Source organism: Mytilus edulis, chromosome 9 (genome assembly GCF_963676685.1).
Source record: "Mytilus edulis chromosome 9, xbMytEdul2.2, whole genome shotgun sequence".
Taxonomy (NCBI): Eukaryota; Metazoa; Mollusca; class Bivalvia; order Mytilida; family Mytilidae; genus Mytilus; species Mytilus edulis.
Genome location: NC_092352.1, coordinates 3,202,212 through 3,229,895, shown reverse-complemented (window position 1 = coordinate 3,229,895; position 27,684 = coordinate 3,202,212). Strand labels below are relative to the sequence as shown.

The 27,684-nt window shown below is 32.8% G+C and overlaps 1 protein-coding gene across 1 annotated transcript; it reads left to right on the top strand.

Annotated features, from left to right (window-relative positions):
* Window position 1: 1 nt before the first annotated feature.
* Window positions 2–27,609, top strand: LOC139487484 (polycomb protein suz12-B-like). The gene is made up of 15 exons (XM_071272321.1): window positions 2–166; window positions 6,478–6,524; window positions 6,706–6,770; window positions 14,369–14,440; window positions 15,037–15,089; window positions 15,544–15,608; window positions 16,005–16,218; window positions 16,652–16,839; window positions 17,389–17,533; window positions 18,906–19,114; window positions 19,517–19,674; window positions 21,444–21,533; window positions 23,306–23,405; window positions 24,651–24,730; window positions 26,000–27,609. Exons 1-15 carry the CDS (start codon window positions 58–60, stop codon window positions 26,193–26,195), a joined length of 1,791 nt encoding a protein of 596 aa, XP_071128422.1. The 5' UTR covers window positions 2–57; the 3' UTR covers window positions 26,196–27,609.
* The last annotated feature ends 75 nt before the right edge of the window (window positions 27,610–27,684 follow it).

Here is a 27,684-nt window from a genome sequence, read left to right as displayed (position 1 = left end):
TAGGTTCTAATTTTACAATTCCATTTGCTTTGTCCTTCCCGCGAAACATCTGCAACAATGCGTCAAAATAGACCCAAGAAAAGACAAAAAGACAAACAAAAACATGAAGATAATCAAACAGATGCATCTCAGGCAGATAGAGAGATGTTCCTTCAGGCCTTTGAAAGTATATAATATTGTTTAACGTAATTTTTGTGTGTAAAATGCTGATTTTTATTGTCTCGTGCAAATCTCCGGTATCTGTCACTCTTTGTTTCCTGTTTTATTTTAATATTTATGATATCACCAAAAACGATTTGCTCGGTTCATGCTCTTATTTAACAGAATCGGTAAATCCACAGTTTCTGTTTCATCCCTCTATTGTTCTTTTCAAATTATCTCCCTTTGAGTTTGTATGTATGTACTGGTAAATGCCTCAGATATCCGAAGAACCCCTCAAAAGCTGCGAGGGTACAGTGGCATTCATGTACACTCCCTAACGGGATTAATGGAGATGTGTCACTAACGTATGTTTATACGACAATTATTTTTACAAGGACTATCAATCCCCACCCAACACAAAGGGAGTGCTAGGACACCGGGCAGTCTGTTATTATGGTGGAGGAAGCTGAAGTACTCGGAGAGAACCACCGGGCCAATCGGTGGAAACAGACAAACCAGAGAGATATCAGAAGATTGATCTCCAGGTCAAAGTAAGGAACAACTTTGACCAACCGAGGCCCCCAAAGTACCCATTCTAGTTCAAACTCCGGTCTGGGTACCAGAGATGTGTGTGAGAGAGTGAAAATTACCTTTCTGATGTGCTGATATTTTTAGCACCCCGAGTGAGAATCGAACTCAGGACCTTCAGCACTGTAGCCATCGGTCTTAACCACTAGACCACGAACTCATATTGAGTGCTACTTAATTTTAGTGTTCTCCCCAGGATTTTTTTAAGGCGCAAAATTAAAGCAGAGGTGTTTACTTGTACGGATTGTCCGTATTTTACACGGATTTTTTCATAAAATTACTCAATACGGATTTGTCATGAAAAAGTACGGATTTTCTACCAACCCGGAAAAAAATCATAATTGCTTCCGTTTACGGCGATCGGTATCTAAAAGGCGCTTTTCTGACTGAGAATCGCGTCTCTTTTAAGCGCAAAATGATAGCGATCAAGTTTATTTCATGGTCGGCATGGATCAGCCTCAGGATGCCGGCGTTTCTAAAAAAAACCGCAGAAAAGTCAATGAAAGTTTTGAACAAGACCAAGCGCGAAAGAAAAGGAAATGCCTTCAAAAGTACAAAGACTTGTACACTATTGAACTGAACCGGCAACGTTCCACCACTAAACCTACCCCTGTCATCTGCCGATACATTCAACAAAGCATTTAAACTAATGTTTCCCGATTCTAAAATCGCAGGAGGTCAGTTTTTATTCTATTTTCTATGTGTAGGCAGGAGATGTGAATGATCCATATCTTATAAATGGGTCTGTCCCACATGTCTCTTATTTTCTTTCTTACGAAACCCAACTTTATTGGCCTGGGCATTTAGGGAGGGGTAATGAAATGTTAAAATCCTAGGAGGGGTGCTGCCGAAATTTTTTTTAGGGTTGGACTTAGTTTGTGTGGGGGAGGGAGGTAGAAGGAGGTCCTGAACTGTAGTGTTTTGAAATGAAATATTCCAGACCTGCAAACTTAAGCTCAACTTTTTTTCAAATCATGCAAATTTTAGGTTATAATCTTTGTTGCAAAAAATATCTGAATAAGACTGCAGATACTGTCAGAATGCAGGAAATTGCATCTAATTTTTCAAAAAAAAATTTGGGGGCCATGCCCGCAAACCCCCCTAGATGGTTCGTGCCGCATCGGAGTATTACTGACAACATTGAAAAACTACTGACAATTCTACTGAGAGACATCATGGTGGGTAAACAGGTCTGTTAAAGGGCGCGTAACTCCTTTTTTATACGACCGCAAAATTTGAAAAATTTTTCGTCGTATATTGCTATCACGTTGGCGTCGGCGTCGTCGTCGTCGTCCTGCGTCCGAATACTTTTAGTTTTCGCACTCTAACTTTAGTAAAAGTGAATGGAAATCTATGAAATTTTAACACAAGGTTTATGACCACAAAAGGAAGATTGGTATTGATTTTGGGAGTTTTGGTCCCAACATTTTAGGAATTAGGGGCCAAAAAGGGCCCAAATAAGCATTTTCTTGGTTTTCGCACTATAACTTTAGTTTAAGTTAATAGATATCTATGAAATTTTGACACAAGGTTTATGACCACAAAAGATCGGTTGGGATTGATTTTGGGAGTTTTGGTTTCAACAGTTTAGGAATTAGGGGCCAAAAAAGTGCCCAAATTAGCATTATTCTTGGTTTTCGCACAATAACTTTAGTTTAAGTAAATAGAAATCGATGAAATTTAAACACAATGTTAATGACTACAAAAGGAAGGTTGGTATTGATTTTGGGAGTTTAGGTCCCAACAGTTTAGGAATTAGGGGCCAAAAAGGGACCCAAATAAGCATTTTTCTTGGTTTTTGCACCATAACGTTAGTATAAGTAAATAGAAATCTATGAAATTTAAACACAAGGTTTATGACCATAAAAGGAAGGTTGGTATTGATTTTGGGAGTTTTGGTCACAACAGAATAAGGGGCCCAAAGGGTCCAAAATTAAACTTTGTTTGATTTCATCCAAATTGAATAATTGGGGTTCTTTGATATGCCGAATCTAACTGTCATGACTGTGTATGTAGATTCTTAACTTTTGGTCCCGTTTTCAAATTGGTCTACATTAAGGTCCAAAGGGTCCAAAATTAAACTAAGTTTGATTTTGACAAAAAATGAATCAGTTAGGTTCTTTGATATGCTGAATTTAAAAATGTACTTAGATTTTTAATTATTGGCCTAGTTTTCAAGTTGGTCCAAATGGGGGTCCAAAATTAAACTTTGTTTGATTTCATCAAAAATTGAATAAATGGGTTCTTTGATATGCCAAATCTAACTGTGTATGTAGATTCTTAATTTTTGGTCCAGTTTTCAAATTGGTCTACATTAAGGTCCAAAGGGTCCAAAATTAAACTAAGTTTGATTTTAACAAAAATTAAATTCTTGGGCTTATTTGATATGCTTTATCTAAATATGTACTTTGATTTTTGATTATGGGCCCAGTTTTCAAGTTGGTCCAAATCAGGATTCCATATCAAGTATTGTGCAATAGCAAGAAATTTTCAATTGCACAGTATTGCACAATAGCAAGAAATATCTAATTGCACAATATTGTGCAATAGCAGTTAATTTTCAATTGGAGTTATCTTTCTTTGTATAGAATAGTAGTTGATAATATATGTTGGAAATTTGCCAGACATGACTATGATGTCATTTTATATTTTCATTTGCCAATAACTTTATGTAAATAACTCCATTGGAAATTTGCCAATATAAAATGTTGCTGATGAAGCTTTTTTTCCTTATCTTATCTAAAATGTTTTTAGATAATGTATGTTGGACATTTGCCAGACATGACTATGATGTCATTTTCTATTTTTATTTGCCAATAACTTTATGTAAATAACTTCATTGGAAATTTGCCAATATAAAATGTTGCTGATGAAGTTTTTTTTATTGTTTTATACAATAAACAATGTATATTCACTTTTACTACCAACCAATCTTTACCATTCAGTGATAACAAGCACTTTATTTTACATTTTAATATTTTATGATGTATTTAAAAGAGTAGTTATTGTTGCAAACTCCATTAGAAATTTGAATTGATATCAGTTTTGGAAAAAGGGAAACGGGGATGTGAAAAAAAGGAGGGGGGGTTTAATTTTTGTCATTTCAGATTTCATAAATAAAAAGAAAATTTCTTCAAACATTTTTTTGAGAGGATTAATATTCAACAGCATAGTGAATTGCTCAAAGGCAAAAAAAACTTTTAAGTTCATTAAACCACATTCATTCTGTGTCAGAAACCTATGCTGTGTCAACTATTTAATTTTAGATTTAAAAAGTTTGAAGAAGAAATTTTTAATTGATTTGTAAAATCTTGACATTTGTTTTGTGTAAAAAAAACCCATGTAATGTCAAAAATTTGATCACAATCCAAATTCAGAGCTGTATCACGCTTGAATGTTTTGTCCATACTTGCCCCAACTGTTCAGGGTTCGACCTCTGCGGTTGTATAAAGCTGCGCCCTGCGGAGCACCTGGTTATAGTGATCTTTTGTGATCTGAATCAATCAGTCATAAATCATAACATGCAACATTGCTTTGTGTTGTGTGTTTAATAATGCAGAGTATTAATGAATTTATACAAGAATATACTATATATGAAATAAATTGATTTAAATCACAAAAGTTATTTATATTCAGTCAATTAAAGAAGTCAAAATATAAATATTCATCTCTGTACTCTCTGCTACTACTAGGGATATTGTTTCAAGATAGTGTTATTTTGTTGGACAGTCTGTTCCTCAATATTGTCTTAATCCTCTTCAGGGTTGAAAACCCCATCTCATAATAACTTTTTTCTTATACCCCCCTTAACATTTCTAAGCCATGAAAACTCAGTCAGCCACTTGTCACCGAAACCAGAAACATGGTGCTTACTGTTATCACTTGCTAAAACTTTAGCTCAGTTGGGATTATGAAAAGCAATTATAACATCTGCTTATACTGACAGCTGAGTGTAGAGGGAGGTGTATTCCCCTTTTCATTAGAAGTCATTGATCTGAAAAAAACCTTCTACTTCCATCATGTCTTTTGTTTAGAATTCACCCTTTGTTATTTGCAGAGAACATGTTCATTCAGAATTAATAAAATCGAATATGGTTAAGATAGTTGGCATTTATTTACGCTTCCGTGTGCATTATTGTTAAAACCTATCTTTGTCAGGTAAATATAAACCAAACTTCGTTAAAGTTAAGACCATTGAAATTATTTACTAGTGACTAATACAGAAGCCGCGGCGATTCTGTACCCGTGTTGATTGTCACATAAACGTTCCCGACGCACGGACTCCGTGACGATCGATGTTCAATGATCATTTTATTTCTAAAAATATGACAGTTTGAAACGAATTTACCTTGCAAGCAACATTTTTCACTTTCAATTAAAATAAATCACTTCTCGTTATCTTTAATCAAAGTTTATTTTAATTTTTTCAACTACAAATACTCTCATTCATAATTTTCATCGTAAATATCTTTAGCAATGTGTATTCAAATCTATCACGTGTATTGAACACGTTCATTGGTCGTGTTTAAATAGATTCTTCTTCTCGACCAATGAAAAAATTCATTATTAAAATGGTCAAGTAATCTCACACACGATGCTTAAATACAATGTATTTGCGATCTATTTCTTCAATTTCTGCACTGAAGTTTTTTATTTTTTTAATTTTCTTCTGAAAATATCTATCTTCTTGATGATCATTTACGCTATTACATGATAACATAGTCTGATAAGGCTGAGATAAGCGTGGCTCAGGTAAATCTATATTATCAGATATTGCGTAACACTGACCGACCTCTCAGCGATGATCAGCAACTTGTCAATTTTAACCAACATTTATTATGAAAATGTGAAAATATACACGCTGCGGGATCAAGTATCAAGGGACAGCGGTCAATTCAGACGCTGCGGGATTTACGAAAATATTATGAAGGCGCTGCGGCACCGCAGCGTCATATCGGCCTGGGAGAACACTGAATTTCCACATTAAAACATTTTCCTTATTGGGCCAATATTGCTATTAGTAATCTGCTACACTTGAATTATACACCTTATCATTATTTGACGACAATAGTTACAGTAAAATTTGACGTCAATAAATAGGTAATACATGTATCTGACACCACAATGTCAATGGTGATTGTTGACTGTTATATGGATATTTTGCTTTTGTCCGCCATTACTGGATATCACACAGGTTCCCATAAATTTTTGACTTCATAAAACAAAAAATCTGACACCACAATGGAAAAGGGATTGTTGTATGCGTCAAAAGTTCAATTGTATTGATGTCATACTACAATCTCTTTACGTTTAAAAGAAGTCTGAGTCGGTTGTCAGAATAGGTTACAAAAGAAACTGAACAAAATGACAATGATACATAAATGAACAAAGGGCTACTAGCAGTTACTGACATGCTAGCTCCAGACCTTAATTAAGCTGATTGAATGATTATGTCTTCATCATATGAAAATCAAGTACAATTCCTGTTAGGGGTCTAGTGTCATACCATCATAAAATATAATATGAGATGAACATTACCCGTATCATGCTAATAAACTGGTTTTAGAATAAATGTGTTTATTTCCGATGCAAAGACCCTATGAGTGAATCCATATTAATACCAAAATATGCAATCCTTAATGACTTGACAACACTGAGTATTGTACCTATATCCTTTCCAATTAAGTCAAGTGCATTTAACTGTGATTTTAATCAGTTAAATGTTAAAGTATAAATTGATTTTTTCAGAGCCAACACAGATATACAGATATTTGAGGAACAGACATTTAGTTGCTGTAAGTACAACATCTAATCATGAAGTTGGATAATATAGCAAAACAGTGTATTGGTCAGAAATTTAAAAGAGTTTTTATATATATGATTTTCAACAATTTATAAATATTTCAAGCTTTGATTCTACAATTCAATATATTTTTATTACTGATAAATATTTACATTTTTCATTGTTCATTTCAGCCACTATTTTTACAAAGAACATTATGTTATATGAAACACAGACGATCAAGAGACAATTCAAAAAGGTAAAATAAATCTTTCAATAAATTGATCTTCAAAATGTTTACAATTTCATAAAATGTATTAAAAAAAGTCAGTGTTTATTTCTCATGGTATTTTTAGTAGGATGAATTTTACTGACTATAAGATCTTAAATGTCTGTAACCTTTATTATTTTGTTGCCCTTCCAGATGTTTTTATAAGCCCGTTTACTGGACGTATTATGATATACTGTTGACCGTATGTCCGTCCAACATCAACATGTCAAACATTAACTCAAAAACTCTTTAACCATTGTTAACCAATATGCATGAAACTTTGGTGAATTGTTTCTATCTATTGAGCTCCCTTTTTTAGCTCACCTGGCCCGAAGGGCCAAGTGAGCTTTTCCCATCACTTTGCGTCCGTCGTCGTCGTCCGTCGTCCGGCGTCCGTCGTCCGTCGTCCGTCGTCGTCGTCCGTCGTCGTTAACTTTTACAAAAATCTTCTCCTCTGAAACTACTGGGCCAAATTAAACCAAACTTGGCCACAATCATCATTGGGGTATCTAGTTTAAAAAATGTGTGGCGTGACCCGGCCAACCAACCAAGATGGCCGCCATGGCTAAAAATAGAACATAGGGGTAAAATGCAGTTTTTGGCTTATAACTCAAAAACCAAAGCATTTAGAGCAAATCTGACATGGGGTAAAATGGTTTATCAGGTCAAGATCTATCTGCCCTGAAATTTTCAGATGAATCGGACGACCTGTTGTTGGGTTGCTGCCCCTGAATTGGTAATTTTAAGGAAATTTTGCAGTTTTTGGTTATTATCTTGAATATTATTATAGATAGAGATAAACTGTAAACAGCAATAATGTTCAGCAAAGTAAGATTTACAAATAAGTCAACATGACCGAAAAGGTCAGTTGACCCCTTTAGGAGTTATTGCCCTTTATAGTCAATTTTTAACCATTTTTCGTAAATCTTAGTAATCTTTTACAAAAATCTTCTTCTCTGAAACTACTGGGCCAAATTAAACCATACTTGGCCACAATCACAATTGGGGTATCTAGTTTAAAAAATGTGTGGCGTGACCCGGCCAACCAACCAAGATGGCCGCCACAGCTAAAAATAGAACATAGGGGTAAAATTCAGTTTTTGGCTTATAACTCAAAAACCAAAGCATTTAGAGCAAATCTGACGGGGTAAAAATGATTATCAGGTCAAGATCTATCTGCCCTGAAATTTACAGATGAATCGGACAACCTGTTGTTGGGTTGCTGCCCCTGAATTGGTAATTTTAAGGAAATTTTGCTGTTTTTGGTTATTTATCTTGAATATTATTATAGATAGAGATAAACTGTAAACAGCAATAATGTTCAGCAAAGTAAGATTTACAAATAAGTCAACATGACTGAAATGGTCAGTTGACCCCTTTAGGAGTTATTGCCCTTTATAGTCAATTTTTAACCATTTTTTGTAAATCTTAGTAATCTATTACAAAAATCTTCTCCTCTGAAACCACTGTGCCAAATTAAACCAAACTTGGCCACAATCATCATTGGGGTATCTAGTTTAAAAAATGTGTGGCGTGACCCGGTCAATCAACCAAGATGGCCGCCACGGCTAAAAATAGAACATAGGGGTAAAATTCAGTTTTTGGCTTATAACTCAAAAATCAAAGCATTTAGAGCAAATCTGACATGGGGTAAAATTGTTTATCAGGTCAAGATCTATCTGCCCTGAAATTTTCAGATGAATCGGACGACCTGTTGTTGGGTTGCTGCCCCTGAATTGGTAATTTTAAGGAAATTTTGCTGTTTTTGGTTATTATCTTGAATATTATTATAGATAGAGATAAACTGTAAACAGCAATAATGTTCAGCAAAGTAAGATTTACAAATAAGTCAACATGACTGAAATGGTCAGTTGACCCCTTTAGGAGTTATTGCCCTTTATAGTCAATTTTGAACCATTTTTCGTAAATCTTAGTTATCTTTTACAAAAATCTTCTCCTCTGAAACTACTGGGCCAAGTTCATTATAGATAGAGATAATTGTAAGCAGCAAGAATGTTCAGTAAAGTAAGATTTACAAACACATCACCATCACCAAAACACAATTTTGTCATGAATCCATCTGCGTCCTTTGTTTAATATTCACATAGACCAAGGTGAGCGACACAGGCTCTTTGGAGCCTCTAGTTTTTATATAAATAAGGCTGTTAGTTTTCTCGTTTGAATTGTTAATCATTGTCATTTCGGGGCCTTTTATAGCTGACTATGCGGTATGGGCTTTGCTCATTGTTGAATTACAGTGACATATAGTTGTTAATTTCTGTGTCATTTTGGTCTCTTGTGGAGAGTTGTCTCATTGGCAATCATACCACATCTTCTTTTTTAGCTCACCTGGCCCGAAGGGCCAAGTGAGCTTTTCCCATCACTTTGCGTCCGGCGTCCGGCGTCCGGCGTCCGGCGTCGTCCTGCGTCCGTCGTCGTTAACTTTTACAAAAATCTTCTCCTCTGAAACTACTGGGCCAAATTAAACCAAACTTGGCCACAATCATCATTGGGGTATCTAGTTTAAAAAATGTGTGGCGTGACCCGGTCAACCAACCAAGATGGCCGCCACGGCTAAAAATAGAACATAGGGGTAAAATGCAGTTTTTGGCTTATAACTCAAAAACCAAAGCATTTAGAGCAAATCTGACATGGGGTAAAAATGTTTATCAGGTCAAGATCTATCTGCCCTGAAATTTTCAGATGAATCAGTCAATCGGTTGTTGGGTTGCTGCCCCTGAATTGGTAATTTTGAGGAAATTTTGCTGTTTTTGGTTATTATCTTGAATATTATTATAGATAGAGATAAACTGTAAACAGCAATAATGTTCAGCAAAGTAAGATCTACAAATAAGTCAACATGACCAAAATGGTCAGTTGACCCGTTTAGGAGTTATTGCCCTTTATAGTAAATTTTTAACCATTTTTCGTAAATTAAAGTAATCTTTTACAAAAATCTTCTCCTCTGAAACTACTGGGCCAAATTAATCCAAACTTGGCCACAATCATCTTTGGGGCATCTAGTTTAAAAAATGTGTGGCGTGACCTGGTCAACCAACAAAGATGGCCGCCACCGCTAAAAATAGAACATAGGGGTAAAATGCAGTTTTTGGCTTATAACTCAAAAACCAAAGCATTTTGAGATAATCTGACAGGATAAAAATGTTTATCAGGTCAAGATCTATCTGCCCTGAAATTTTCAGATGAATCAGTCAATCGGTTGTTGGGTTGCTGTCCCTGAATTGGTAATTTTGAGGAAATTTTGCTGTTTTTGGTTATTATCTTGAATATTATTATAGATAGAGATAAACTGTAAACAGCAATAATGTTCAGCAAAGTAAGATCTACAAATAAGTCAGCATGACCAAAATGGTCAGTTGACCCGTTTAGGAGTTATTGCCCTTTATAGTCAATTTTTAACCATTTTTCGTAAATTAAAGTTATCTTTTACAAAAATCTTCTCCTCTGAAACTACTGGGCCAAATTAATCCAAACTTGGCCACAATCATCTTTGGGGTATCTAGTTTAAAAAATGTGTGGCGTGACCTGGTCAACCAACCAAGATGGCCGCCACGGCTAAAAATAGAACATAGGGGTAAAATGCAGTTTTTGGCTTATAACTCAAAAACCAAAGCATTTTGAGGAAATCTGACATGGGATAAAAATGTTTATCAGGTCAAGATCTATCTGCCCTGAAATTTTCAGATGAATCGGTCAATCGGTTTTTTGGTTGCTGCCCCTGAATTGATAATTTTGAGGAAATTTGGCTGTTTTGGTTATTATCTTGAATATTATTATAGATAGAGATAAATTGTAAACAGCAATAATGTTCAGCAAAGTAAGATCTACAAATAAGTCAACATGACCAAAATGGTTAGTTGACCCCTTTAGGAGTTATTGCACTTTATAGTCAATCTTTAACCATTTTTCATAAATCTAAGTAATCTTTTACAAAATCTCCACTGAAACTACTAGGCCACAATCATCTTTGGGGTATCTAGTTTGAAAAATGTGTCCGATGACCTTGCCATTCAACCAAGATGGCCGCCACGGCTAAAAATAGAACATAGGGGTAAAATGCAGTTTTTGGCTTATAACTATGAAACAAAAGCATCTAGAGCAAATCTGACAAGAAGTTAAATTGTTAATCAAGTCAATATCTATCTGCCCTGAATTTTTCAGATGAATTGGACAACTGGTTGTTGGGTTGCTGCCCTCCAATTGGTAATTTTTAAAGAAATTTTGCCGTTTTTGGTTATCTTGAATACCATTATAGATAGCGATAAACTGTAAACAGCAATAATGTTCAGCAAAGTAAGATCTACAAATAAGTCAACATGACCTAAATGGTCAATTGACCCCTTAAGGAGTTATTGCCCTTTATAGTCAATTTTTAACAATTTTCATTAATTTGGTAAATTTATGTAAATTTTTACCAAATATAGTTCTCTGTTACTAATGGGCAAAGTTCATTATAGATATAATTGTAAGAAGCAAAATCCTTCAGTAAAGTAAGAACTTCAAACACATCACCATCACCAAAATACAATTTTGTCATGAATCCATTTGTGTCCTTTGTTTAATATGCACATAGACCAAGGTGAGCGACACAGGCTCTTTAGAGCCTCTAGTTTAATTTCCTACTACTGTTTCCTGAGTACTAATACTGAGTGTTGGGGTTTGATTCATTAAAAAAGGGGGGGATTTTCCAGTTTTCAGACAATAACTCAAAAAAAATTAACAAATTTGCAAGAAACTTTGGTGAATTGTTTATTTGTATTGACATGAGCTCCCTTTAGATTTTTATAAAGCAGTCAGGTCGGTGAGGGTCATATTTGGCCCGATTATAAGGTTCAATGTTATAGAACAAAAAAAGTTTTAAATTGACTTAAAGATATGTGAGAAAGATAAATATAACTATTTTTCTCAAAGTTTAATTCTAAAATGTTGATTTTTACATCCCAAAAAGCTCAAGATATGAGATTGTGGTAAAATTTGACTGCATTTCAACCAAATTTAGGACCAGGAAACATAGAGCGCATGCCTTGACAAACTTCATATTCAAATAGGACATGTGAAATTTCTTCACAAACATTATTTTAAAAGATCTTTGTTGTTGACAAATGCACTTTGTTTCCTGTTCAATAATCTATGAAAATTTACCCATTTGCATTGATTTTTTTTAAGAAAACCAATACAAGTACAACTTGTGACGTCATAATAAAATGTAGGAATACAAATTTTCAACAAAATGGCTCATTTCCTATCTTTTCGGACAATAACTCAAAAATACTTTCAGCATTTTTTATGAAATTTTGGTAAATTGTTTATATCTATTATTGTAAGCTCCCTTTTGATTTTTATGAATTTTAGATTTTACGTTTCTGAGTTAAAAAGATTTTATTCATAAAAAAGGGGTGGTTTTCAAGTTTTTTGACACTATCCTTAAAGTACTTAAAGCAGTTTTCATTAAACTTTGATGACTGATTTATATTTATTTAATATAACCTCCCTTTAGTTTTATTATGCCCCATTTATGGGCATTATGTTTTCTGGTCTGTGCGTCCCTTGGTTGACCGCCCTTTTGTCTGTCCCACTTCAGGTTAAAGTTTTTGGTCAAGGTAGTTTTTGATGAAGTTGAAGTCCAATCAATTTGAAACTTAGTAAACATGTACCCTATGATATGATCTTTCTAATTTTAATGCCAAATTAGAGATTTTATCCCATTTTAACAGTCCATTGAACATAGAAAATGATATTGTGGATGGGCAGGGGCGTAGCTAGAAAGAAACGATCTGCAAGCAACTACAGAAAAAATTTTGGGACCTTTTTTTTTCAGTTTTCGGTCATAGGACGGTTAAAAGAGGAGCTACTTGTAGTGATGTAAATAGGACTTATAAACAATTCATGAATGCAAAACTATTTAGAAATCTTGACTTCTGAATATAGTAAAGCATGGTTAATTGAATATGCAAGCAACACATTTTTGTGATACAGAATTTACTTAAAATTGTCCAAAATCCACTCTTCGGGTCTTAGCAGAAATGAACGTCTCTTTTACTTTGTCAATATTCACACTGAAATCCCGATGAATATAATGCAGTAATGCTAGCGATGATAATCCAGCTGTAGTTGTTCATGGTTAATCATACATATGTTTTCAACAGATGTAGTACACTGAGCGATATCTCCGCGGTAGCACTCGTGTTCGCCATCGAGCGACCTCCCGATTGAATTTGACAAACTATGCCAGGCCAGTTTCGTATGTCTCAAACAATGCAGCAATTTGTTCGTTTGTTGTATTACAGACAACACAAGGAAGCAGATGATGCGCAAAGAAGCGATTGTCTGACGATATCAGACGCGACTCCAGTTCCGTTATCATGTGGTCTACGCAAAATATAATGAGACTTTCCAGTACTGTTTTGGCGTGTTTGCTGGGGGGGATTGGCTCTGGTAGTCTGTCGAACACATCGCCTCGGCATATTTTCAACGATATCGAAGGGTACTGATAATTATAATGTCAATTGGTACATCGCATTCCAAACAGTTAAACCCGGTCCGTACTCTGTAAAATGTGCCCCGAAACTTCTAGAGTATAACAAATTCAAATCTTGTAATAGAAGATGCAAGTTACTGTTAATCTTTTCATCTCCAATTAAACTTTAATTTTGAAACCAAATGCTGCTATTTAATGACATTCCATCATTTAAGAAAGCGATTAAATACATGTGTTTCCTTTAAACATTTAATTTATAAATTTTTATTTTGCCATTATTTTTTTTTTGCATGTTGAATTGATGTGCACGCAACTGCGTGTTGGTGTATAGGGAGCTACGCGCCTGGATGGGGCATCCGTGTACTTCGGACACATTCTTGATTATAAATTTCTGATATAATATTGAGACATTATTAAAATTTATTGAAGAAGTGATGGGCATATCATGCACTCATGGCGCAGCTGTTTATTCTCTTAGGAGTACACAAAATTAATATGCCAGGTGTCAAGGTCAATACAAAAAAATAATACAAAGTCATGTACAATGAATTTATAGTGTAAGACATTTTGTGTCTAAAAGTTTGTAGTTCAAGAAAAGAGAGGCAAAAGATGTCAGAGGGACATTCAAACTCCTACGTTTGAAAAAAAAACTGACTACGCCATGGCTAATAAAGAAAGGACTTTTCAATCTACTGCTTTAGATTTCCAGAAAAATTCTCAAATTGACAGAATTAGAAGGAAGTAAAACATATGTTGCTAAAATAAAGTTTAACTTTACTTGCATGACTCTGTTGGCTTCTTATTTCTTTTATAACTTTGGAACAAATTTAGTTATTTTATATCAATTTTGAAAACTTTGATTTTTTATTACCATTCAGGAGTTAAAATCCTTGGAAAGATGAAAAATAGACACAGAAGGACAAACCAACCTTAAGACACCTTCTAAATACATAAAATCAGGTTTGCTGTATTTTTGACAGCTGATTTTTGGTTACAAGTTGATTTGAACAATTTTAATCTTTCTGTTTCAAGATAAAAAAAACATTTGTAGTCTCTAACCTATAATTTGATTGGTTCTTAATTTCAGGAAGAATTTTAAATCTAGTTCCTTATTGTCAACTGTAGAACAGAAACTGACAAAGACATTGTGCCAAGAAAAGTAAGTCTTTTGTAACACATGATTATATTGAAGACAGATTATTCTGAGAATTTCATATTTCAAAATTGATTGAAACCAATTGGATCAAAACACAGTTTATTTATTTGTATTTAAGGTATTTAGGGGTTAATTTCAATCAGACAGTAAAAGAAGATGTGAAGAAGACATCAATGAAACAGCAAAACCAACAACAACAAAAAAATCCTAGAAGACATAGATCTATAAATAGACATACTGTTAACAACATTTAACCAGTAATGTGCTATATTCAGGTTTAAAAAAGAAAAAAAAAAGAATTCACAAACTGACTTGAGAAATAAAGCTTGGATGCAATATTTATGTTTTTATTCTGAATAAAAAATGATAAAGACACACAAACATGCAAATAAACTATTGTACAAATTGTTTAATGAATATTAAAATTTTTATAAATCATTTCCACCACCACCAGAACGATGTGATGTAAAAATAAGAAGATGTGGTTAAATTGTCAATGAGACAACTATCCACCAGACACCAAATGACACAGAGTCTATGTTCTGTCAGGATGTTTAACTCATTGACTATTTATAACTTTTTTATATTCAATATTTCAGAGCCAAATCACACTTTATAAACCTGACCTTCAATGGATTTTTCTCACAGAGTGGTATGTTTAAAATTGATATATACATATTTTCTGATTGTAACAAAAACACTTTACAACTTTGTACTCTCGTCTCATATGCCATGAAATGTGGCTTTGATGAAATGAAAATATAAATGAGCTCCATTACAACTATAAACTTTTTTTTTACACACACACCAAATGTCGCCAGTTCATATATATATATATATATATATATATATAGGAAAGATCTGTCAGACCAAATAAAAACAAATTTTTATTTAAAGTTATTTCCCTTTTTCTTTTTTGACATGGAGACAGATTAATTTAAGGAAAACCTTGTTTCTGAATCCCTTTGTATTAATGTAGTACATGATTTTTAAATAGAATTTTTATGAAGTGCAGTATAACATAATTATGCCATGTCTTTGTTTTTTTGTCCATCACAGTCATATGTCAGTTTTATTCTCTAACACATTTGTTTTATCCATTGTAGCCTTGAATTGTGAAGAGGCTGAAGTTGAAGCTAAATTACTCAAAATATGTCATAAAAAGAGGAAGGTAGGAGAAATATTTGTTTGTAGACTTATCATTCAATAGACAGCTTGCAATTGAAAATTAAATGAAATAACAAAGTCAGAACACCTTTAAAAGACTACATATTCCACTCTTGTATTATAGTATGCAATCTACAATTTGTTTGCTTCCTTGGAGGCTTAAAGTGAATTGAGAATGCTAGAATAATTATTATATCCTATTTTACTTGAATTATGATTTGACAAAGTTACCATATCAGTAACCCACGAATTATCGGTGATATGTGGACAAAATGTTTTCACCAAATGATAAGTAAATTAAAAATTATTCCTGTTGCACCAACTTTTTCAAATGTCACAGAGGAGTCATTTGATATCTCCAATATTACCTTAACCTTTTATTATTATCTTTTAAAATCAGGATGTATCCTCTCCAGTTTTACAAACCAGCCTTGGTAAACTGACCATTCCAGTAAACCCTGACGCAGACGAGTCATTATCAAAGACGTCCACCATATCAGTACCTCAGCATCATTTCTCTCACAGCAGTGGACATTCATTTACATTACTTCTCTCAGTCAAATTATTACCCAACATTACAAATGGTTTACATAATGGTGATATATCAGATGAAGGTCAGTATATCATTAATTGTCGGCATTAAGTACTAGGGCTTTGCAAGAATCCAGAGGTAACTGGTATGATGAATCACAACTTTACCTCAGCATACATTAAGATGTGAAAGATTACTTCTCATATAGCACAAATTAAATTTACAATACGGGAGGGAAAAAGTCAAACCTATCAAACTTAAATTCTGAAACCACAATATGTTTTAATAATATCTGTGAAAATGTTCTAGCTTTTGAATCAAGCCACTGTACATTTCCAAGTTTACAATATGGACTGGAAGGATAGAAGAAAAGGCTATAACTGTCCTCTACTTGTAATGAATTTCGAATTTTGATCCAATAAAAGTCACCTGGCATTTAATACAACAACTATGCATTACATAAATACAATATTGCTAGACTAAAATGTAATATTATCTTAAAATGTTTATTACAGATGAACCTCCATCCAAGAAACAAAAGAATGGGTTTGATACTGAGTTAGATATCTACGAATCAGATCTGGTCATCTATGACAGACAGAGAAGGTGTCAGTTAAGTGACGGGATGTATGAGGTCGTATTACATCAGATCCATACTGACCATGGGAAGGAGGCAACATGGGAATCGGTCATGGATGGAAAAGTAAGCTAAGGAGCAACTCATAACCCTTTATTCCATTAATAGGCAAAATATAGTTTGGCAATCTTTTTTCTTCAAAATGTCTCTTGGACTTGGATGAAAGTTATTAATTAAATGAATAAGTTAATGAGACTCCGCCGATATAGTTGTCCCTTATCTTTCCTTCGCTACAGTTAGGTTTATTCTACTTTTTCTTTGTTACCATTTTAGAGAACTCTTTAAGAAAAAAAGATATCTTAATCAACTTTCAATGTATATTTTTTGATAAACCTTGGGTAGAAAAAATGAAATTTGTAAAGAAAGATTTTCTCATTGCATATAATTTCCGAAAGTGGTGTATTTTGAAATTGCAGCCAGACAGGGGAAGAAACTCTACATTGGAACATGTATACATCCATGCTATTAAGGGAATTAATTCAATTGTCAACTTGATTTTTTCCCAGAATTTTAAATTGCTGACAACAAAAAGACTGTTGATAATTTTGTTTTCTGTGAAGAATGAAAGCATTCAAACAGTTTCAATTGTTTAATCCATTATTTTTTTTTTTTCAGTCACTACAACCATTTGAAGTTTTTAGCAGATGTCCAACTTTAGAGTTTCATATACATTGGACAGACAAAACAGGTTCATCCGATCCTGTCTCAGGGACACCCATTCCATTTACAGAACAGTATTCCAGTCCAACTCCAGACTCAGGTAATAATATATCCAATAGGACCAGTATCAATGTCTTATCCAAGATTTGTTAAGGACCAGTATTAATGTCTTATCCAAGATTCGAAACCAATCGGCCATGGACAAGGTCATAGCAGTCGGACTTAGAAATGAATTTATTCAGGTTTCATACTGCATGTAAACAAAAAACCTAGACCAACAGGTCATTATAAGCATTTCTCCTTTACACAGGGGATGTTAGTTTGCTGGCGAACGTGTCTTTTCTTGGATCAGTATGTCAAAGTTAGAGCTCTTATAAATGGACTGAAATATTGGTAACAGAAGAATTGTTTAAGGTTACTGACTTGTGAACCATAGCCCAGATCTTTGCCAATCTTTTGTGTCTATAGACAAAGCACAACTACTAGTTAGCATGATGTTGATTGTCGATAGTGTTGAATACACAAGATAGGTCTTCGTACATGCACGTATCACTGAGATAGTATCAAATATTAATTTGTAGTTACTTTTAAAAGTTAAACATCATCAGGAATCATAAATAAGAACATTAAGGATGTATTCTTCTGACTTTTCAGTCTCGTTCAGTCTCGTTGAAATCTAGTTCTTGAATTATTTCCAAAACATGTGATACAAGTGGAAAATATCAATGAATTTTAAAAATATTATAATCAAACATAACTCTGTGAAAAAATTGTGTATTTACAATGAATGGTTTTGAGTAATCCAGTTTTCAAATTTTACGACCAATCAAGTCTGTATTTTTAGCCCAATTTTGAGAAAATGGGTGAGAGATACAAAAAATGATTTTTCAAGAATCATGTACATCCCATATCATTTTGGTCTTTTCAAATTTCTTAGATATGTATTTGTTTCAATCATTTATAACAAAAAAGTTGAAAAAATATGAATTTCGTTCTTAAAACTGAGAAAAATCATAAAAATACCAATTTGACAGCATGGTAAATTTTACACAAAAAAGCGTCAAAATATGATAAAACTTTGTTATATTAACACCTACCTATAGTATTTTTAAGTAAAATTCATTCAGATTGGTACACTTCATCTTTATAGAAAGTATGAAAAAATGTTCAATTATGGAACTGTGATTTTTTTTCACGATAATAGCCCAAAAATAGGTAAAAATCAATGAAAAATGGAAAAATCATCAAAATTGGGCATTTTCAAAGGGCCGTAGCAAAAAAAGAACTGCACCACCATATGATTTTTTCTTCACCAATTGTTTTGTTACAGTCTTATAAACCCAAAAAACAGGTTAAGAAAAAAAGTTTAATTCTAGAAATTTTTGGCTCCTCAGAGGTGTACATCCTTAATAGTGTTGTGAAAGAAAAAAAACCAGTTGGATATTTAAAAAATGTTTATTTTTTGTTTGCAGGGAATAATGAGATTAAAGAGACTAATCAAACTACACCAAAGAAAACTCAGCGTATTTATTATCAATTTTTATACAATAACAACACGAGGCAGCAGACAGATCCACGGGACGATATGAAATGTCCTTGGTGTTCTCTCAACTGTGTCCATTTATACAGCCTATTAAAACATCTACGATTATCACATGCTAGATTTAATTTTATATATGTTGTAAGTATATATATGTATTAAATGATTTCAATTTCTTTCAGTTTTATTTTAAAACAGAGTACCTTCAAAGGAAAATGAAATAAGGAATGAATTAAGGAATAGTTAAAATGCAACAACAGAATGCTTATAACTTTATAGAATGGAGTAAACAAAATTATTGAGATGTTATAAAATGCCCCTATAAATATACAAATATTTTACAATTAATGTAGGGGCAATCTATAATGCTTAAATGATATCAGGCCAAAAAAATTGCATGCTGTCATCATTTTATGTACAAGTTATGAAATAGTATGATAACTAAAAAAAAATAAGAAATTGGAATTGCTTTTTAGTTTTTACTTAATGCACCAATGCTCATCTTTGTATTGTGTAAAACTGAAATATTGTGTCCTGTTACAGGTACATCCTAAAGGTGCCAGAATAGATGTCTCTATAAATGATCAGTATGATGGATCTTATGTAGGAAATCCTCAGGATTTACATAGCCATGTAGGATACGCCTTTTGTAGGAGAGGTCCTGTTAGAAGGACACCAATCACTCATGTAATAGTGTATAGGTAGGTTTATAAGATTAATAGGCTATTTGTAATTATCTCTCTTTTCCAATGGACTTGTAAATCCATGTTCCATTGGTCTATACCATGAAATATAAAGATAAGAAGATGCAGTATGATTACCAATAAGACAACTATCCATCAAATGAAGTGGATTTATGCAATTCTAGGCAAGTGTAAGACTTCAATGACAACAATCCATACCATATAGTCTGTTTACTGCATACAAGCAAGTGTAAGACTTCAATGACAACAATCCATACCATATAGTCTGTTTACTGCATACAAGCAAGTGTAAGACTTCAATGACAACAATCCATACCATATAGTCTGTTTACTGCATACAAGCAAGTGTAAGACTTCAATGACAACAATCCATACCATATAGTCTGTTTACTGCATACAAGCAAGTGTAAGACTTCAATGACAACAATCCATACCATATAGTCTGTTTACTGCATACAAGCAAGTGTAAGACTTCAATGACAACAATCCATACCATATAGTCTGTTTACTGCATACAAGCAAGTGTAAGACTTCAATGACAACAATCCATACCATATAGTCTGTTTACTGCATACAAGCAAGTGTAAGACTTCAATGACAACAATCCATACCATATAGTCTGTTTACTGCATACAAGCAAGTGTAAGACTTCAATGACAACAATCCATACCATATAGTCTGTTTACTGCATACAAGCAAGTGTAAGACTTCAATGACAACAATCCATACCATATAGTCTGTTTACTGCATACAAGCAAGTGTAAGACTTTAATGACAACAATCCATACCATATAGTCTGTTTACTGCATACAAGCAAGTGTAAGACTTCAATGACAACAATCCATACCATATAGTCTGTTTACTGCATACAAAACATGAAACAGAACAATTGAGAAAACTTTTGGCATAATTTATAACAAAACAATTTACGAAAAACAAATATGACAAATTAACATGAACCAATTGCAACGACCGTCCACCTAACCTGAGACAGTGAGGTTGCAGCACCACATGAGGAAAAAACTATAAATTTAGTCAAAAAGGGCTTTACTCATCAGATTAACACAAAGCAAAAGAAACATTGTAACATAAACAGACAGGACATGGCATCTCTAACAATAAATGATACACAAGAGCAGAAAGTTTGGTCTTATTTTTCTCAGGACCTCCTGAAATTTGATATTCACTGTGTCATAGAATATTATTTGCTCACTGGTGATTCAGGCAATGGCCGACAAAATTACCACGTTCTAAGATTTTAACAAAATTGTATACTGTGGATTCATTATTATTCGTTGGATACCAATTTTCGTGGGTTTCGTGGGTACAAGTGAACCACGAATTCAAATGTTCAACGAATTACAAATTTTCTATGGCTTTGTGTGCACAGATTGACAAAACCACGAAATCAAATATCCACGAATATGCAAGTTTTCCTCAATCCACGAAAATTGATACCCACGAAAATAAATGAATCCACAGTAATTGTAGAGAACACATCTTGAATGAATAAATCGGTCTCTAAACAAAAAAAAAATTGACACCCCATGAACTTGAATTTCTTTGCTTGCATAAGTATTAATTATTTGTTGGTTTTTTTTCACATAAAAAGTGCAAACAGAAAATGTTTTTTAATTTGAATCTTAATTATCAATGATGTTTAATCTTGAGACTGTAGCTGATTGCTGATGGCAAGAAAAATAAGGAAATCTATTACTGATCATTATTTTGTATGCCTTTGATATTAAAACTATGATTGATTTCAGACCAAAAAGACCTCCTCATTCTTTGGTAGAATTTATGGAACCAGAATGTGAGAATCAAGTAAACAGACAAATAACACAGGGTCATAATAGGTAGGTACATAGAAATAACAGGTTTTGTTAACGAGTGGCTGGCATTAAACAAAATGTTTTGAAATTTATATTGAATGGTTTGGTGTTTTTTTTTCTTTTTCAAAATGTATATTGAAGGTGTATTGTGAATTTCACCTTGGTAACTTGTTAAATCTGATCCATTTGACTGATTACATGTAGTGTTTGGTTAACAAATTCACAGTAATACATTAAGGGCTATTCCAGAAAAAAATGTATGGGGGGGTTGGAAGGCAGTTTTTGTCAGCACCCGCCACCCAGACAATTGTAATTGAGAATTATAGTGCATTATAGTGTGAAAAGTTGCTCTGATACCCATCACCCATGTATTATTAATACAATGTGCCTTCCAACCCCCCCCCCCCCCCCCCCCCCTACATTTTTTTCTGGAATAGTCCTAATCTGAATGTTGTACGAGTATCACAGATATATTTCAATTGTAGGTAGTTATCACTCAGTTTGATTTGGTAGAAAATATCAAATATTTCACTTACACACACCTATTCGTATATACACAAATTATTGAGAAATAAAGAACTTGCATTGAAAAGTCATCAGCACAAACTCTTGTAGTTATGAAACTTGAATAAAGAATTTTTTTTTCATACTTTTAAGAACTTTTGATATTTTTCAACAATATGTGAATTATTTGTTATTTTGTATAAAATCTTGAGAAATATTTTTTTCTATTAGTTTGCAAAATTGATTAAAAAAGCAGATCTGTAATTTCCAATATTTATATGGCTTTTTATGCCCCTGCCACTAAATGGACCGGGCATAAAATGTTGCCCATATCCATCATTTTGAATTCAAACAATTGTTCAGTCTTTTATCTTTATACCTGCAGATATTGATCTGATTTTTGATATGTTAGTGTATAATGATAACTTATGAGTCCACTTTGCTGTTGGCTCACATTAGTGTTGACTTACTTTTAGTAGATTATGAGACTAAAACTTGAAAATTCATACTCATACTTGTCTTTACTTTGTGTAATGCCTGCAGATCTAGTGCAAATTTTTGATCTCTAAAATTTCATATTGTTTTGTTCCTGATGATTGAATTATGACAAATTTCACCCCTTTGACTTGTCCTGGCTTCTTTTAATTCCTGCACATCAGTGTATAATGATGACTTTCAAATTGTTTATTGTCCTACTTGTGCAAGAAGGGTGCAGTTCCTGCTATAAACACAGTGTTTTTATATGCCGTTCATCTCTGGAAAAGTTCTTCAAATTATATTTAATAACTCAATGCAGTAAATCCAGAAATATGAATTTACCGCAACTGCAATTTGTTCTGTTGGGATATCAAATTTGGTGATAAATGTACAATAAAAACAAATTTATTATTAGAGGCCCTGTAGGGAATAGCAAATTTTTAAAAGGCTTGTGCATTTCTTGAAGAATGTGCACATTTTCTAAACGTGTATGTTATAACATAAGAAATGTTTACTTTTAATAGAAAAACCACTTTCCAAGATAAGTGGAATACACCGTTATGATACTATATACCAGTGCTGCTGTTACTGGTGTATATATAGTTGTCATAACATATAGACTGTCTAGCCACAGTCAATATAAAGAAGAAGATTTGATTAGATCTTAAGGTAAAGTATATTGTTAGCCTTATGTAAAAGATTATTGAAGGTTCAGTCTGAATCTATAATGACATGTCAATAGTTGAGATTTTTTACGTAGAATATTAAAAGAAAAAAAATGCTTTAACTTAATGTGTAATTTGTGTATGCTTCAGGTTATATTTCCATCTGGGTACCTGTCAGCCAGTGAAACCATCCGAGATTGATATGGAAGATGAAATAACTCCTCAGTGGTTACGACAAAAAACTGTAAACGTAAGTATATAAATAACTCCTCAGTGGTTACAACAAAAAACTGTAAATGTAAATATGTCAGTAGGTAGGGTGAAAAATATCTAGTATTCCAGCTAATAATACAAAGATAAAAAAAAGGGCATAAAAATCAGTATGCATATGCTAATTACGCCCTAGCCGTAGCAGAATGTGCATTAAATTTTACCCTTGTCAGTCTGTAAATCTGTCTGTACATCCCAAAATTGGTTTCTGTTCTCTAACTTTACTTTGCCTTAACCAAAGGTTATCAAACTTATACACAATTCTTATTACCACAAAACACAAATCAAGTTTGAACACAAATCAAGTTTTTGGTGGCGTCACCTTTACCATTTTAGAGTTATGTCCCTTTAAAAAATTAAAAAATAGCTAGATTTTCCATTTCCTTTTACTTTAATTTGGCTCTACCAAATGTTATGAGACTTATACAAAATGCTTATTACTAAAAAACACAGATCAAGTCCAAATTTCTGTGGCTTCACTTTCAAGTTATGCCACTTTACAAATGGATAAAAAATGAGTTTTGGTGCTTGTTCTTTAATTTAAGTTTGCCTCAACTTAATGTCATGAAACATGAATGCAATGCCTATTACCACAAAACTTGGATCAAGAACAAATTTGGGTAGAATCACTTTAACAGTTCTTGAGTTATGTCCCTTTATAACATTATAAGCAAGCAGGGGCATCATATGTGTCCCTAGGACACAGTTCCTATTTATTCTTTAGTTAAGAATGATGACAAATGGATATTCTAAGTCAGTCTTTAATTCTTGTTAAGAAGAAGATCTGGTAATACAAGTATTTTGAATCTTTTAATTAAATTGCTTGTTGCCTTCATCTTTTGTAAAGGAGCTGTTGAATTGGTTTAAGAAATTATAGAGAAATTTCTGATCCTACAAACTAACTAGTCTAACCTCTCACATATCTAGAACAAAAATTATAGGGAAAAAAGTCAGAAGACAATAAGTGAACAATACAAAAATCATGTCAAAGACAAACAGACAATATAACAGATAGAAAAATGAAAAACCCTACACTTAAAAGTAACCAGACCAGCATTTGACAGAATTAAAATCATGAAAAATCATAGTAACTTGCTTTGTTGCACACCTTTTAAGATTTCCTTGTAAATCAGATCCTGTTTTGATGGTAAATATTATATAGATGATAGATGAATTATACTATGTACAATGTATTGATGTTAAATATTGTGTATATATTTTGTAGATGATTGACGAATTTACTGATGTGAATGAAGGAGAAAAAGAACTGATGAAGTTATGGAATCTTCATGTTATGAAAAACAAGTATGATAATATAATCAATTCTCATTACCACAAAACACAGATCAAGTTTGAATTTGGGTGGTGTCACTTTTACTGTTCTACAGTTATGTCCCTTTACAAGTGGAAAAAATGACCTGTTGGTTTCATCAGAACAAACTCGGCTGTCTCATGGTTGCTTCAAGTGAAGGGTTGTGGGGTCAATTTCTTGCTGGGGCAAACCATTTAGACTTGATAATTGGTATTTGATGCTTCTCTGCTGAACATGCAGCATGAAAGAGTAAGGCCTAAGACTGATTGGCTCAGAGTCAGAATAATGTGTCCAATTAGCATTTTACTTAGTGTTAAATAGCAAGTTTAAAAATCTATAAATAGCAAGTTTAAAAATCTAGCTGGTGTATCACTGATACAAAGCAGGGTTAATATTCATATTGCATTAGCATGCTACATCTTTTATATAAATTTAATTTGACAGTAAAATGATTCCATGTAAATCTCTAAAATAAGATACTCATTTGTAATTTTTTATGGATATAGAAGAAAATTATTTTTAGTGGATACTTGATTTAATAGCTTTAAAAAAACTCTTCCTACATGCTAGAAGGAAATTTGTATTTCATTGGTACACTTCAATTTACCCATGGAGTCCATGATGATTAATACCCAATGCATATTTTCATGTCCCACTCAGGCGCATTCTGTTTTTCAGTCTGTTCGTTCATCCCTTTGTCTGTCGGTCCCACTTCAGGTTAAAGTTTTTGGTCAAGGATGTGTTTGATGAAATTGAAGTCCAATCAACTTGAACTTAGGACACATGTTCCCTACGATATGATCTTTCTAATTTTAATGCCAATTAGAATTTTAACCCCAATTTCATGGTCTAATGAACATAGAAAATAATAGAGTGAGTGATCATCGGTGTACTATAGACACATTCTTGCTAATGAGTTATATAAAGCACTAAAAGGCTTTAAAACTAAGAATAAATTAAAAACGGATATTTGTTACTGTTATTCAGATTTCAGCTGAAAAAGATAAATATATCAACGGATGGAAGAAATATATAGATACTCTAAATCTAAGACTTGTTGGTGGCAGTTTGTAATCTAAATGATAAAATATGATATATTAAGTTGTATTTGAGACTACCATTTTACCCTTATAACAGCTATACACGAACATGTAATATTTCATCCTTATTTTAGGAATTTAAGAGTTGATGATTATCAATTATTAATTGTGTATATATATAAGCGATTTCAGATTATATTTGATATATTTTGTATATTTCAGCTATATAAGTGATTGTCAGATTGTGACCGCTGCCTTGGAGTTTGTTACACTACACGGCCAGGAAATCTTACAGAAAAATCTCTACCAAAACTTTATACTACACATGGTCAATCTGTTTGACTTTAGTCTGATCAAACCTGAAGAAGTACAGAAAATATTGACTAAACTAGAGGAAATCAAAACAAGCATGTCATAATGTCAGATGTCATTTCATATTTATATCTTAACTGTTATCTAGTAAAACTTTTACAGTTATTTTATGTTCAATGAATTTTGTAATTAGTTAAGATTTAAAGATGGCTTGTTTTGGAGTTCAAAATAGACTTGTTTTGATATTGGCTCCTAATTTCTTCAAATTTAGAATTTGATCCTCTGCCATGTTAGTTGTGCCTGTATTTATTTCTATTGTATGCATATTAAAGCTTTGTAGTTGTGGATGTATTTAAAGTAACCATAATGGTTTAAAATAACGCACCTGACATGGGTCAGCTAAAAAATACACTCTGTCTATTTGCTTTTACATATTTATGTATTGTGAAGAAACCTTCCTTCTCTGACGGCAATATCATGATATTATTGAACTTAAAGCAATCATCAAAAATTAGTTTGGTTTTATAGTTTTGTATGTCAGTTTAGCACTAGATTTATATTTGTGATTCTTCAATCTCTTAAAATTTTAGATACTTATTTATAGTTTTCAACAAAAAATATCAGGAATTATGAAAAGTTTTAAAATATATGAAGTTCAATCATTATATTAGCATCATAATCTCAGGATGAATTATGCTCAATACATATTTTGCCTTCAAGTTCCCCATGGATAATTGTGTTCATTACGAATGGAAAATAGGTTTGTCTGAAGATATTCCAGGGAGACAACTTGTTTTGATAAAAACATTATTTACATGAAGAAATTGCATTATATATATTTTCCTTAGAACATTTTCTGCTTTGTCTGTATCAAGCATGGAACAAGATTGTCTCATATGTATTTGTTTAAAAAGTTCCATTTTTCAGAAACTTTTTTAAGCATATCAAGGATATTTAAACGCAACTCGTAACATTTAAAGGAACAAGTGTTTTAGTCCTTCATGCAAATAATGCTATTCAAGTTGAAATAATTTTGATTAAAAAAACAAAATTCAGTCAAGTATGTAGTACAGTATGATAAAAGATCTTAATGTCATTGTATTATTAGTATTTATGTTGGTCAGTGTATTTAACATGACTTCTTTGGAGGGATAATTTCAGCAGACTCACCCAATTCTTTTCTTGTCATGAAATGCATGAAATATTTGCCACTGGACTTTAAGCATCCAATATTCAATCTCTATTCTTTTCAGGGTCAGATTCACATAAAGGTGTACATCTTACACAAACAAATCAATAATTAAATTGTGCAATAATTTTAATAAAACAGTGTTCTGAAATGTCTTCACACAGAAAGTGGAATGTCATGTGTGATACATGTTACCTTTTCTTATCCTGGATTATTAGGGTAAATTAGTCTTACAACTTATTTTGAATACATGTCAGCCATATTGTTCCATAAATTTTTAAATTGTGATATGTATGAATAATTGTAATAAAAGCAATGTTTTGTGTTAAATGACTTTGTGTACTGTAGTCTATCCTTTGGACAAATGAGAATGATACATTCAAGCTAACAGTATAAAATTAGCTGT

Bases quoted from the DNA above. Each gene is read 5' to 3' on its own strand.
- LOC139487484 (XM_071272321.1), top strand. From the start codon at position 58: ATGCGTCAAAATAGACCCAAGAAAAGACAAAAAGACAAACAAAAACAT. The intron at 19,115-19,516 runs GTAAGTATATAT...GTCCTGTTACAG, and splicing joins GATTTAATTTTATATATGTT to GTACATCCTAAAGGTGCCAG. The intron at 21,534-23,305 runs GTAGGTACATAG...TGTATGCTTCAG, and splicing joins ATAACACAGGGTCATAATAG to GTTATATTTCCATCTGGGTA.